Source organism: Salvia hispanica, chromosome 4 (assembly GCF_023119035.1).
Source record: "Salvia hispanica cultivar TCC Black 2014 chromosome 4, UniMelb_Shisp_WGS_1.0, whole genome shotgun sequence".
In the NCBI taxonomy this organism is placed as follows: Eukaryota; Viridiplantae; Streptophyta; class Magnoliopsida; order Lamiales; family Lamiaceae; genus Salvia; species Salvia hispanica.
In genome coordinates this window covers 36,261,979-36,277,765 of record NC_062968.1, presented here as the reverse complement: position 1 = coordinate 36,277,765, position 15,787 = coordinate 36,261,979, and the positions used below count along the sequence as shown (strand labels likewise).

At 35.4% G+C, this 15,787-nt stretch overlaps 1 protein-coding gene across 1 annotated transcript; it reads left to right on the top strand.

Moving 5' to 3' along the window:
• The first annotated feature begins 218 nt into the window (after positions 1 to 218).
• LOC125219616 (40S ribosomal protein S23) lies at positions 219 to 1,481 on the top strand. The gene is made up of 4 exons (XM_048121638.1): positions 219 to 365; positions 764 to 919; positions 1,008 to 1,134; positions 1,230 to 1,481. Exons 1-4 carry the CDS (start codon positions 361 to 363, stop codon positions 1,368 to 1,370), a joined length of 429 nt encoding a protein of 142 aa, XP_047977595.1. The 5' UTR covers positions 219 to 360; the 3' UTR covers positions 1,371 to 1,481.
• Positions 1,482 to 15,787: the final 14,306 nt, after the last annotated feature.

The window sequence follows — 15,787 nt, the reverse complement described above, 5'->3', positions numbered from 1 at the left end:
CAATTTGGCTAAAACATATTCATAGAATTTGCACAATCCATATAGTTTGATGATTTTAAACATAAGTTGAAAGGTTATGAAAAATACCTAATATTACGTAAATGCTAAATTTGATGATATTTCCAACCAAAATCCTTTATTTAACAAGAATTATTGAAATCAGTAATGTTGATTTCTGTCATGCATTATTTTTTGAAGGATATAGTAGTACAGTACAACACATTAATTCCAGCTAGTCCTAATTTGAAGCTATAAATAAAATTACCTAGCACTATTTTTTGAGTTTAACAGACTAGGGTTTTGCGCTCCGGCCGCTGCCGCTCTTCGCCTCCCAGCCTTCATCGTCTCTATTCTGCAATCATGGGGTATCTGCTCTCAGCACTTGTTTCGTATATAAAACATTTTACCAGGGTTTATTGTTTTTGATCTTCGAGTGAATGGATCTATCCGTTGATTCACTGTCCGGCTGTTTGTTGGGACTAGACGCTGCTGAGTCTTTAATTTCCGATTAGCCTTCGTCGAGATTTAGCCTACTTGTATAATGTAGTGTGTTATTCTCCTTACTTCCTTGATTTTTTTTCATGACCTGCTATCCATCTCTGGTTATCGAGTTGCGTACATAAATGCTCAATGTCTGTCGTCTGATTTGCCCAATTAGAAATTTGAGTTACGTTGCAGTGATGAGATTAGAAAGCTTTGAACCTTTTAAGCATCTCATTTTATTGTGTCAATTTGTTAACGCCATTATTCTATCTTATTGCAGGAAAACGCATGGGATGGGAGCTGGGCGCAAGCTCAAGTCTCACCGTAGGACTCAAAGATGGGCTGACAAATCTTACAAGAAATCTCATCTTGGGAATGAATGGAAAAAACCATTTGCCGGGTCTTCCCACGCCAAGGGCATTGTTCTTGAGAAAATGTGAGATTCGCCCCATCCCTTTTGTCTAATTGTAATCATATAGTCGTTCTAATTGATTTGCAATTGTCTTGTGATTTTACGAATATAGAGGTATTGAAGCTAAGCAGCCGAATTCTGCTATTCGTAAGTGTGCTAGAGTGCAACTTATCAAGAATGGCAAGAAGATTGCTGCTTTTGTTCCCAATGATGGTTGTTTAAACTACATTGAAGAAAATGTAAGCTCCTTTGCATATTGTTTTGGTGGCCTTTCAATTGTTCTCGCTATCATTGTGTGTTGAATTAACATTTCAACCTTACTGTTATACTGTAGGACGAAGTGTTGATTGCTGGATTTGGGCGTAAGGGACATGCCGTGGGAGATATTCCTGGTGTTAGATTTAAGGTGGTGAAGGTATCAGGTGTTTCTCTGCTTGCCCTCTTCAAGGAGAAGAAGGAAAAGCCTAGGTCTTAAATCTCTCCCTTTCTTTTTGTAGTGGCTGATAACTCACTGTTTTGATATAACGATTCAAATGTTTTGAGTTTGAGTTTATTGCGAGGAGAATATACCCATCTATTTAGCTTACCACATCTGTCATGCTGCTGAGTTCATATCATTATTTGCTGTTTTTCCTTCTCTCCTTCGAAAATATGAATGACTGATTTCTCATCTAACCTTCTACATATATAATTGATTTGGTCTTTGCCTGATTCCTGTCGTTAGCATTTTGAAAACCCAATCGCACATAGATCTTCTCGGAATCTTTCTTGCTGTGATTCATGAGATTTTATTTGTGCGGACAACAAGCCAGTCTAATCTGCTTGAGCCCTCTCCATTCACTATCCATGGAGTTGTGCTTCAATGTTATTGGATTACATCTTTTTGTCATTCATATTTTGTTAACCTATAATTATCTCAAAATATTTATTTTATGGAGTTGTAGATGTCCGCTTAATATTGATGTTTTGATCGTTTGCTTATCATTCTGCTATATAACATCAAATGTTACTGTTGTGCGGACTGACTGTATCTTTTAATATTCTCTCTTTCAACTTTCTACCCAATCTTAAAATTCCAAAATTGTGATATTTCTTATTGATAATTTTAGTTTATTTTATTTTGTATATTTCAAATAACTGAATGTTTGAATACATCCGAGGTTTAATGCACTAACCTTTGAAGATATGCACTAATTTTGCATACTAACTCAATTGCAATACAACTTACTTTTTGCTCTAAAAATATCTAATCTATAACTATATTAAAGAATGAATTTTGGCCTTATTTTTAAATATTAAAGAATTTTAGACTTGAATTTGAATATTTATAAGTTTTACACTTGAATTTGAATATTTATAAGTAGTTGCTATGAATATTTATATATTTTGAATATTTGTTTATTACTATGCACTTTGACCAATTCTTAATAGTACTATAATGAGTAGTCGGCTGTTAAAATTCTTTTAATGGAAATGAGCATTTAACGAATTCTTAAATATAATTCCTCTTATACTAAATGCTTATATTTGTTGTTGTTATAATGCCATTATTATGAAAACAGCCAAAAAAATTCTCCATGCGTTTTTTTAAAATCATAGGCTAAATTTACTAAATAATGAGCAATAAAATGATCTTTATTCAATTAAATTGAACAATTAATTAATCATTTATAAATTTAAAGCAATATTGACTGAAAATTGTAACGAAAAAATGTATAAACAGTTACACTAATTCAAATAATCAATTGTAACGCAAAAATTTATAAATTGTGATTTTTATTCATTTTTTATGTAAAATTCATTAAAAAAATGATTGTCACCATTTTGCCTTTGTAACTATCACTTATGACTGAGACGTTAGATTTGTAAAACAAAATATTTGACTACATAACTGCGTGGGATTATGCCCAATAAGAGTGTGGATATTAGAGCATCCGCAGTGGTGCTCTTGCGGAAGAGCAGCTACCGTGCCGTCGGTGCGGCGAGTACCATGCTTGGCGCTGTGCTCTTGCCGACGGAACAGACGTGCTTGATAGCAAGAGCACTGCCGTGCCGAAGAGCACACTGTTAAATTTATTTTTAAAATTCATAAAAAATTGAAAATAATCCGGAAAAAAAAAATTCATATCCCCAAAAATATAGCCACTTTTTTGATTATTTGATTTTTAAAAAAAAATTATCCCAAAATCATATATACTTCAATTTTTTTATTATGAATTTAATTACCATGTAAATTATCTCTTATTCATACTTCAATTTTTTTATTATGAATTTAATTACCATGTAATATTTAATTTTTAGGATTTTAATTATGTAATTATTTTTAATAATTGAACTATTTAAATTGAATAATAGAATGGTGGAACCATTGAACATGATTTTGCGGAAGAGCATAGATGTGAATAAAATTGGGTCTGGGCCCACATTCATACTATTGGTAAGAGCATGAATGTGGATGTTCTTAGATTTTACAATTTGGAAAGTTGAATATTACTAATGTTTTCTCATTATTTATGAATTCAATTGAAACTGTTTTATCCATCACATAAATGCTAATTGGAATCAGTGTTATTAATGGCGTATGGCGGCTTACGACGGTCGGTCAAAAAACCGCCATAGGGATATGGCGGTCGGCATGTCGGTATTAGGGCGTAAATGGCGGTCGATAAATTAACAAATAAATAAAATATTATACATAACATAAGATGCAAAAAATTATAAAAATATAATATCCTGAATAAAAAACAATAGTTAGTCTTTCACTCAATATTCAATAATAAAAATGCAAAAACTGCAAAGTAAAATGCAAATTCATGTCTTCACTCCTCATCCCCATCCTCATCATCAAGTGCTATGTAGTCATCCTCGTCATCTTCATATCCTTCTTCCTCCTCTTGCTCAAACTCTTGCTCTAATTCTTCTTCTTTTTCTTCTAATTCATCTACAAAAGTCCTTTTTTCGGCCACAGGTAGCAACTTTTCTTTTCCTTTACGGCTTTACCCAATGTGGATGCGGTCCTTGTTATCTTTTTTGGAAGCTCGAACATAACTCGACGACGTGGAAGACTCTATTTTTTTTAGACCGAGTAAATGTGGTAGGCTTTCCAATCCCTGAAGTGTCATATGTAGTTTCCCAATCAAGTGTATCATCGTCAAAAACTAAATCTTGGCCAGTGCCAACGACTTTAGGATCATTTAGCTCGCCAACTAACCACTCGGCGTACTCATCAATATCGTTGAGTGAGATGGGATCAATTTTGTCCCTAATACTGAACCTTTCACACAACTTTTAGTTGTATTTAACGTACACCAAATCGTTCATCTTCAGATGTTCAAGTCTATTTCTTTTTTTTGGAATGAATCTATCACATAAAAATAACTAAAACTTGTTAATTATTGAATTATATTAGAATTAAAAAATCATATTTAATAAACAACTAAATGCTTACTCGCTCGAAGACACTCCAAATACGCTCACAGCCAGAAGCACAACAAGTTAAGCTCAAGATCTTTATTGCAAGTTTTTGCAAATGTGGAGCATCATGGCCATATTTTTTCCAACATTGAGCTACAAAAAGCAGAATAATATAACAGTGATTAGTGAACATTTGATAATCAATTGTGGTAATATATGTAACAATAATATCAATGCTTTTATATCATATTAAAAGTTACAGTGCATATGCAAAATTAAACTAGAATACACAAATTCTAACCTGGAGCTAATCTTTTCCTATGCCGCACCGCGAATTCATGACCAAACATGCCTTCACTACTAGTGTACCATCTCATCAAGTGCCTTGTCTTGATCTTCTTTATTTGGTAGCAATCTTTCAACACATTCATATAATCCATTAGTAACCTAGTGGTCAAATTCCAATCTCTTATTTTCATAAAAGATATCTGGATTTAAAATGTGCCTAGCTGCATGCAGCGGCCTGTGGAGCTGACAATTCCATCTATAATCAATGATCTTAAAAATATATGCTTATCTTTGTTCATTGTTGTTGAAAGATTTCATAATGGTTTCTTTCGCCTTTTCCATTGCCTCATAAATGTAGCTCATTGTTGGGGTTTTTTTAACTATCCACCAATTGAAGAACTCGTACAAGGGGAGCCATGACTTTGAGAATGAATACCACGTGCCTCCAAAAAGAAGGCACCATGATTGATTTAGTTGGTCTTCTTCCTTTAGCATCCTTAGATAGCTTGTTTTGCACTGATTCGTCGCCAAGTAAACATTTTTCTGAGGTTGTCTCTATGCTTGTGAATCCTTTCTAATGAAAGAAAAGTGGTAGCAAAATGGGTAATAGCTGGCCTCGCCAGTTCCTTCTTCTTTGTAAAACTTCTCAACAGACTCAAGGTAAAAGTATGTCTATAAATATATCCCACAAGAGATATAGCCCTTCAAATGGTGTTCTTTGATGGGGTTTGGTGCCCCTTGCACAACGGAAGACTTGTACAAAACAAATAAATCAGATACGGATCTATTTGACCGATTATGCGATTAATCAATTCACATGTTAAACAAATAATTGCATGCTAGAACGCAAATAATTCATGCTTAGAAAATATAAATCCTAAACATGTTTTCTACGGTTTAGAGTTACCGATTTGATTCTCCAAAGAATCGACGATTGCTCGCGCCTTCTCCACAATGATCTTCAATACTAGACCACGGATCTTTCGACTGGTTCCCGAACTGTATCTCGATATCAGGGTGGGTTGATCTTATCAAAATACTAGGACTCGAATAAAAAGAAGACAGAAATTCCTCACGGAGGAGAGCTGAAGAATATTCGAGCTCCTCTACTAATTAGAGAGGGGGACGGAAATTTCATCTAATAATAATTGTGATTCTGTCTCTCCTTTATTCTCCTATTTATATTAAGTTCATATTGGGCCCAGTCAGGGATCTATGGAAGGTTTTGGATATGGGCCCCCCCAATTAGCTTTTTACTAATTAATTGAACCCACAATTTGATACAAGCTTATATTGGAATATTACGAGCAGCCACTACAGAAGTAATATTGAACTCTCCCCATCCAAATCCGAAATTACAAGTAATCCGGGTTTCCGTTATTTATATTATTTATTTCTCGCGCTTAAGATATAAATGTCCATTAATTAATTGAAGTCTGCTATGGACTTAATTAATTAACATATTATTAATTCCAAGAGTGGACTTAGCAAGAAACACTTATTTATTATTCATAGAGTAATAAAACTCCAACTGACCAGTTTTCCGAATAATAAAACCTTGTTCAAGCTCCTCTTGAGGACATTATCAAACGAGACTCACCTCGCGCACGATTCAACATAATAGCAATCCTATTAATCACCACTACCCAATATATCAGGATTATTTGGGTTGCGAAAAACCCGCACCATTTGATAAGTCAAAGTAGTGCATAATCAATACCGTATGCTCAATGCTAATGTATGTAGATTAAGAAATAGTTATTTATCAAGACCTAGTCTTTTAGTAGATAGCATAAAGACACGTCTTGCTGTTGTTAGATCCATTCAGTGCTATACCACACCAACGTCATCTTATTTCAGTAAGGCTTAGAAATAATCGAACTGACATTGCAACCTTTCACGATAGGTAGTCTAAGCCTATCGAAATTCTTCTTTTTCTTTTGCAAAGCATTGCATAGAACCGACTGTGTTACCTTAAAGTGGACGACGCCCACAACCAGTCTACTAAGCAAAAGACTTAGACTTTGTTTGCTTCTTATACATTTAAATGTTTATAAAACATCTTATAAATGCACAAGCAAACACAATGTAATAATATACTGATTCTATTCGTGCGAAACTGCTCGAATAATACTGAATCGGGTTAAAAGTGGATTATAGAGTTTTACGTATACAAGCAAGATTCTATTCGAGCGAAACTTGCTCGAAACATGCTTTTCAGTATACCAAACCTAACAGTTCTTAACTAAATGAATCTTACCAATATCTTCTAGCATGAGGTCGATGCAGTGTGCTGCACATGGAGTCTAGTAAAGATGTCTTCTCTACTCAATCAACATTTTTCCGCGGCTACATAATTTCTCCCATTGTCCGTTTTCACGTCGACAACATGTTCTTCACCCAATCTCATTGACAAGCGAATCAAGTAGCTCAAAAAACTTCTCTCCAGTTTTCACAAAGGCGGTGGCATTAATAGATTTAACAAACACAGTGCCACAAGGTGAATTAACTAAAAAGTTACTTATAGTCCTTTGCTTACGACTTATCCATCCATCCGACATAATGCTACAACCATACATTCTCTATTCATCCTTCTTAGGTTCCAACAAAGTGTTAGTGTATTCCAATTCTCTATTCAAAAGTGGAACTCGGATTGCATGATAACTTGGTTTCGGCAAATGTTTTCCGAATGCACCAATGTCGTGAATCATATCTTCAAAGCTCTGCAAATTAACCAAGTTGAATGAGAGCCCCGCTTGGTACAAAATCGAGCTAAAGACTGGTGAACTCGGGCCACTTCGTTTTTGTCCACATATTCTCTTACGTTTAACTATCGCAATTTCTCTTTACGCCTTTTTTGAACTGCAATCTCGGGTTTATTCAAAAATAAGTCAATAGGTCCTTTCTTTGCACGATCAGAATTCTTTTCTGTTGAACTATTGGCTCATCTTCATCTTCATCACTATCAAGATCGAAAGCTCTCGAATTACTCAGCATAGCTGATGAATTTGCTTTAGCTTTGTTTTTATAGCTTCCCAGAGTTCGTCTTTAACCTCTTTCGAAAATTTTGCACATGCAACAACTTTGCCCGTCTTCCCCATTAAATGCTATTTACCTCTAGTAATTCCACCATTCATAGTTTTTCCGCAATAGTTGCACATGACTTTGTTCGTAAACGTTGCTTCTACTTGAGTGCAAAATTTCCAGCCCACATCTTTTTTGCAACCAACCGACGTTGAAGAAGCTTCTTCTCTAGTTGACATTATTGCAAATTCCAACTACTGCATGTTTAAAGAAAAAGGATAACTTATTATAAATATTAAAAGAGCAAAAACATCGTTTAACAAAGTGTGAGATTTCAATACACATATTTTATTTTGAAATCATGCATAATGGAATCCACCGATTAATAAATTTTATATATTTTTTAAATATGGGCAATAAAAGCAACAGTGTAAACTCATGTTGTCATGCATAAAGACATGCATGTTCATATATGTGTGGCACGTTTACATACAAAACAACATTAGTAATGGAATCACTTTAGCGAATACACTAATTAAATGGTGGAAGACAATAATTACGGAGACGCTTTCATCGAGTAGAATAGTTATAGGAAAAGAAAGAGAATTATATAGTGGAATTAATACATGCATCAAGTAGAACAATTATACGAGAAGAGAAAATTAAATAGTTGAATTAATACAAATAAAGTAGTAAGTAGTACTCCCTACGTCCCGCGTTACTTGCACTATTTTCCTTTTTGGGTGTCCCAAGTTATTTGCACTCTTTCCATTTTTAGTAAAAATTAGAGTTCCCCTTATTACGCTTAATTAAAGCTAATTTAATGACATTTATTAATTAACTACCAACCCCACCAACTTCAATTCATTTGCAATTTATGCCTCCAACTACCTCTCTCAGTAAATCCTAAAAAAAACCCTCTCTTCTAAAAAACTCTCTCTCCTATTTACGTTTACTTCAATTCAGATTCGTCACACGGACGAATCATCTCCGGCACTACCACGTTTGAGTCGTCAAATGGAAGAACGGTCTCCAACATCGACGCTTCAAACACCTTCTCCTGCACCACCGTTTCCGATTCATTCACTGAAACAACTTGATCGGACCTCAAACTTTTAGAATCATAAATTGGGACTACAATAGCTCTTCTGAAAAGAAACCGATTCACGTTATAACGGTATCTAAGTGGAGGGCTACGACTGCGGTAACGGGAGGGGGAGTGTCAGGAACGATGGTGTCCGTCTCGGACACCGTTGAGAGAAGATATGGGGGACGATATGAACAAGAGAAGAACGATGATTCAGGCCCCAGATTTAGGGTTTCAGTTTTAATTTTGGGTTGGAATATGTTTCATCTGATTTAGGTTTTATTATAAAAAAAAACTGATGCAAATTATTGGATAAAAAATGACCTTAAAACTCATTCCTAAAACATCTAGTCACTTCACCTACTTTATTAGTCATTCTACTTAAAACATTAATTACTCATTCTTTAATCTCTGAAGGGTCTCTTGTGGTCTATGAGTCGGTTTTCGTATGTAATTTGGAGTGTATCCAACTGATCAGGAAGAGATTCCCGACCCAGCTGAGTCGTTGGTACGACAACCGGGACCTGGCTTCAAACAATTTTCCTCAACCCACTTCTACTGATTAGTATAGTGGAGGTAAGGGTCGAATCCCACAAGGATGGACACGTTTGGATAACTGCGGTGACTTTCCTGGGTGTTTTTGGTTAGCTACCACGCTTGGGTTGAGATTTTACCTAGGCAAGAAATAAATGAGGTACTCTACTGACTAGTGGGTGTGAAAATAACAGGCATATGATGGTGTTCGTGGAAATAGGGGACAAGGTGTCTCAGAGGCATATGAAAAGTAGATAGTTACTAAAAGAGGAAATTTAGACTACAAGGCATATCTGGTGGCTGGGTGGCTCTCTGACAGGTCTGGACAGTACAACTGAAAAGTAGGGAACAAAAGCAAAAGTAACTTAAAAGAAAAGTGGTCCAAACTAAAGTTGATTTTGACGTTTTCTTCTTCACCAAGCATTAACAAAAATCAGATGAACACAAACACCATTACTAAACTTCAGATTCATAACCTCAAACTCAAGATCCATTGATTAAAATGCTCAAACTTAAAATAAACGGTGAAACTGCAATTTTACTTCTACTGACTAACATGCAAGGCGGTGATCACAACGCAGAACAGAAACTCATGCACGAAAATTTGACTAAAACATAACTACAACTTCAAATCGACAACTCCAGGTAAGAAAACACTTAGAAATTAAAAGCAACAACTAGATCTAATTTTCCTAGGCAGAATGAAGCAAACTCGAACCAAAGCGACATACGAATAGAAACTTCATAATTTAAGCGTTGGAACTTCACAAGTACTTCAAAAGGCAACAACGATGAGTGTTTGCAATAAAACCAACGACGAAAACAGGTAAAGATTAAACTAGAAAGCAAAATAACGATTGTTTTGCCACTTCGGGCGATGATACTGCTATACTACTACGGCAACTGGCTGGAACGGTGGATCGATGACTTCTCCGGCATATTCTTGGACATCAAGTGACCATAGCTATGGCGAGTAACGAGAGGTTGGACAATGCTGAAGGAACTGATCTTCTAGAGAGAATTCTAACTAAGTGTGGTGGTTGGATTTTCTCGAACTCTAAGGGACCAACTCTAAAGGCGAACTCCTTCTCTCTCTCCAAGTGGCTTCTTTTATAGGGAGGCTTGCCCTTGCTTTTAGGGTAGACTTCCTTCAAGTTTTGACTTTTATGCCCTTGTTAATGATCATCCCAGCTATCCTTCTTCTCCATCTCGAGCCTTTTCTCTGGCATGCATCCTGGTCAGTATTGCACCCTTCTAGCGCCCTTTTCACTTGCGTCACCTGAATCGTCTCCTACTGACTTGGATCCTTTAATCCTGCACACTTGAGCAACTGTTTTGCAGATAATACATGCATTTCACGACATACTAAGGCTTAGAATACGACTTATCAATCTCCGTGCCCAAAAAGAAATGTGCAACTAACCCGGGACGGAGGGAGTACAAAAAAAGTTACAGTTGTCATGGATTGTGAATGAAAATCTAGAATCTAGAGCCTTGTGCGTGTGGAGACTGTAAACCCTAAACTTGAATTGAGATTGATGCAACAGTTATGGTTTTGAAGCCAGAAACTCTCATAAACCCTATAAATAGATTGTTTATAGAAGTAAAGGTCAAAATTGGTCCTGAACATATGCCCATTTTATCATTTTGGTCCTAAACTTTATCTTTTGGATTTTTTGGTCCTGAACATATGGAAATTTGATCATTTTGGTCCTCCGTCAACATTTCCGTTAATATTTAACGGTCAACTATTTTAATCACAATTTTGATCGACTTAAATAATTTTTAATTATTTAATACTCTTAATCATAACTTTAATTATTTTAAGGATATAGTATTATTTTAAAAAAAGATATTTAAAAAAGAAAATAAAGAAGAAGTCTGCACTCCACTCCACCGCCACTCTTCTCAATCTCAGTCATCTCCAATCACCTTCTTACTACCACTCTTGCTACTCGGTTTCCTTTTCTTCTTTGTCATCATTTTCGGCGGCGCACCGCCACTCTTCTGCTGCTTCGCCGCTGCGTAGCAACGTAGCAAACCGTATCTGCTACCAAAATTGGCGGTTGTTTTGCTAAATTGGGGGAAGCCGACGGAGAGCTGGAGAAAATTGGAGGAAACTCTCAACGTATTTGGAGAAATGGTAGCTAAGGTGGGAAATTTGGGGATGGAGAAGCTCATTGTTTCACGTCTGCGTCAGTTGCACAGTACTGATGGAAGTCCGGATTTTTATCCTCTGCTCTCATTTCAGAATTTCAGTCGGAGGTGGTGGTCGCGGTAGATTTTGAGAGGCAGGTGGTGGAATTTGAGTCGGAGACGGTGCTTGAGGTCGATTCTCAGTCGGATTCAATTTTGAGAGGCAGGTGCTCTTCCCCTTCCCCTCCCCCTTCTCCGTCTCCATTTGCCGAGAAACTAGCCACCGCTCGTCGCTTGCCGCTCGCCGGCGCTGTGTGAGAGAGGGCGAGAGAAGGAATCGCGTTTTTTTTCAAAAATGTCAGTAGACTTCCTCTTTATTTTTTATTTTAAATGATATATTCTTAAAATAATTAAAATTATGATTAAGAGTTATTAAATAATTAAAAATTGCTTTAAGTTGGTCAAAATTGTGATTAAAATGGTTGACCGTTAAATATTAACGGAAATATTGACGGAGGACCAAAATGATCAAATTTCCATATGTTCAGGACCAAAAAATCCAAAACATAAAGTTTATGACCAAAATGATAAAATGAGCATATGTTTAGGACCAATTTTGACCTTAACTCTTGTTTATAATGGTAAATGGGCTAGGTAACATGTCGCGTGGGCTGGATAGTGGGGTAAGTGGGCTCGATTTACAAGGAAAAAGACATCTCGACTGCTATGAGAGCCATGTCCCGCCACGACGCTTTGTGAATGGCGGCTGGCATTCAAAAAAGGGAGTAAACTGCCATATCACATGGTGGCGGTGGCGTTGAGTCTGGAAACTGCCACCGCTATCCGCCACGGTGCCGCCATCTCCGCTTTTTAATAACACTGATTGGAATTAATAATTTTATGGCCAAATTGAGATTAATGTCAAATTTTTTGAAATGGACATTTAAATTGTATACTATGAGAATAGACTGTAGAAATATGGTTACACCATTAAATTTTAATGGACGTTGTAGCATTAATTTTATATTGTAGGTGAAAAGTTTAAGAAATGTTTCTTTCTTTATCTTGGAATATATAAATACATGATAATATGTGGTAGTTATAAATCCACTCACTTACTATGTTATTTTCTATTGCATGTGTCACTGAATTTATGATAAACTTTATTCTTTGGTTTATTCTTCCGGTGAAACTTTATTCTACGGTCTTCTATAAACGCAATCCTATAGATTTGATTAACTCTCATTCTTTATGTAACTGCAGGAATTTTATACTCTACGCAAATTGTTGTGTTGGAGGTAATTGTTTAAGCATAACATATAAAATTATTTCATGTAAGTATGAAATTTGTAGTTTATTTCGAGATTTGATGTTGAAATGTCAACATTTATTCATTTCATTTATAGATTTAAAAATTAAAATAATACCATGTCTTATGAGATAATGAAATTTGATGTCGAATTTTTAGTTGATCAAGAATTAAGGAGAAAATAGGATTGAGCAGTAAGCTACCGCTGAAGTAGATTGTTGAAGAAATGATCAAATGAGTGAAGAAGATGCAATGTTGTATTTTTATGCACAATATCACAAGAAATATATTTGGTTCACTTGACTTAATTTGTGTTCTTAAAAGTTTGATGATTCCCTTAAAATCGTCATATATATATATATATATATATATATATATATATATATATATATCTAATTTATGCATTTTTCGTTTCCCCCCTCTGTGATTACTCCCTCTGTCCCCCAATATGTGTCCAACTTTGATCCGACACATATTTTAATAAATGTAATAGAATATGGGACAAATAATACGGGACATACCAAAATGAAAAACTGAGACATATAATAGGTGACGACAAGTATGTGACGACAAATGTTTTTTGAAGGAGGGGCTTAGTTGCCGAGGATCTCTGAGGTATTAGTTGATAACATGATAACTGCAATACAATTTTGCTTAGTTTATTATTAGTAAACATCTATCACAAAAAGTTCAATATTAATGTTGCTTATAAAAAAAATTCTGCACGATGTTTATGTCGATGTGCATGGATCAAAGTATTTATGTTGATGTGAATGATATTTAATAAATGCTAGTAGAATATGAAATTATGATTGTTTGTTTTGTGGCAAAGATAAGAAGGTGGTTATAGGAAGCTTTGAATAATTTATAAATAATGCAAAATATGTGTACGTGTTTGGTTGATTTCTAAAATTGTTTAATTTTATGTTTTGAGATTGTACGTTTAAATTGTTTTACTTTTATAATTTTAAAGTTTAACATAATATAGTCGTATTTGGTTATAAGTAATTCATTCAAAATATGAATTCATTATTATGATTTTAAGTAATATACTATATAGTTCACGTGAAACTACACCCATTCTCTAACAAAATGACAACAACATGAAATCTTTTTCCACTATTGATGATATCTTCCCAACATAATTATGAATTGAAAATTTGCTTATATGCTTATCGTTGGCGCTGATGTATTGTAGGAACAATGGGAATGCCACCACCGATGCACCGGTTGCCGCCGCGAATGCACCGGTGCTGCCATATGTGATCTCCTCTGAGAAACCGTCGGCACCTGGATCTGGATATATCATGGATGCTATTCTTATTGACAAAATCGTCAGTCGATGGTTTCCATGGGAATGAGGTATTTTGTACATAGGAAGAAGGAGATTCCGTGTCCATTTTGCTCAGATGGTGGCTCCCGCTGGAAAGGATCCCTATAATCCTGCCCTCTATGAAATGCTTGCATTTGGAGAAATGTGGACCTGCTTCGATGAAATGATCAGACATCTACTTGAAAACGGGGGTGATTTGGTCTTCACCAAGGAAGGTGATGGAATTTTCAGTTTCTCTTATGGTTAGAAACCTACTTGAAAACATGGAAGATATGGTCCTTACCAAAGAAGTGATGGAATTTTCTAGTTCTCTTAGACGTGAAGTAGGTTATGAATGTTTTGCTATGACAATGTTTTGCAGCTATTCAAACATATTATGTGATGCATTTATACTATTGAAACATAGTACTTATTGTGTAGGCAAATGGATAGATGTCTTATCTTGTAAAACACTCAATTCATCTGTAACATTGGTCGGTTTGCATATTATTTCACAAGACTAGAAAATTTGTCTCTTCTACAACACATCCGTGGTGACTCCTCAGCGAAGCTACCTATTGATAGAAACCTTTTGTGCTGTCACTTTTCTTGGATGTTAAGCAAAACATGGAACTAATGGTGGGTCATATCGGTATAAGTTAAAAAGTATTTTTTGTGCATTTGAAATGACATGTGAATTAATGCACAAATGGTAAAGTAAGAGAGCTAATGAGAATGAGTGATAAATTAGTGTTAGTGAATAGTGGAACGAAGAAAAATCATTAGGGTTGTAGAGTGGACGAAGTATAATGACGCAAGTGTTATCCACTAATTATTTTCAATTATATAGTGTTATCTTATTACATTTATGTAGATTTTGGGATCAACTATCCAATTAGCGGTGTTGGCCCATTCATCCTCAATAATCATGTTGTGGATTATGATGCACAAGAACATTTTATCGACAATTACAATTTGCTTGTACCATATATGCCTCAAACTTTGATAATGGCGAATTGTGCTAGGAGCACGCAGAATGTTTGTTCCACGTCTTTTCTGCCCTATCACTTGCTTCTGGGCAAATAGACCACTTTTTAAGTTAGTTGGACATGACAATGTCTTTTGTGAAAGTTTGTCATCGGGGGTAGATACCATTCACGAGGTAATAGGTCGTTCGATACTAGTGTCCACTGGGCGTGAAGTGTATACAAGGTGTCCTTCTTGACAATACATCATTGAAGACTACCGTAGTGGTTCTACATGTTGGTATTGTTATATGACTTAGCTACACTAAAGAACGTAAATATTGTTGGATATCAGCCACATATGCGTATATATGCGTCACTCCAAGTTGATGGATAGTAATTTCACCGCTAGTGCATGCAGTTGATGCTACCAAACGTACCGGGAAGCCATGCACAATCATGCAAACCTTCATATGCAAAAAGAAAATATACAATAAAAGAAATTTATTTGACCTCGATGCATGCATATGATCAATTTTTTCAAATATGTTGTTTGTCAATTTTTTATCTAGTGCATAATTATTTCGTGATAGAACATGTACATCTTCGAAAGTCAACTTATGAAATCCTTGGGAACGAGTTTTTCAATGCATCTGCAAAAATCATAGACATATGACCCTTAATGCTAGAGACATACAAATTCATTAAAGTGTTCACAACTCTATCACCATCTCATCTACACATAGCTTGCAATAATCCAACTATCTCACCTCATTTCATCACTTATACTATTAATTAGTTCACGAAAATAGTTAGTATATTT

Bases quoted from the DNA above. Each gene is read 5' to 3' on its own strand.
- LOC125219616 (XM_048121638.1), top strand. The intron at 920-1,007 runs GTGAGATTCGCC...TTACGAATATAG, and splicing joins GGCATTGTTCTTGAGAAAAT to AGGTATTGAAGCTAAGCAGC. The intron at 1,135-1,229 runs GTAAGCTCCTTT...GTTATACTGTAG, and splicing joins TAAACTACATTGAAGAAAAT to GACGAAGTGTTGATTGCTGG.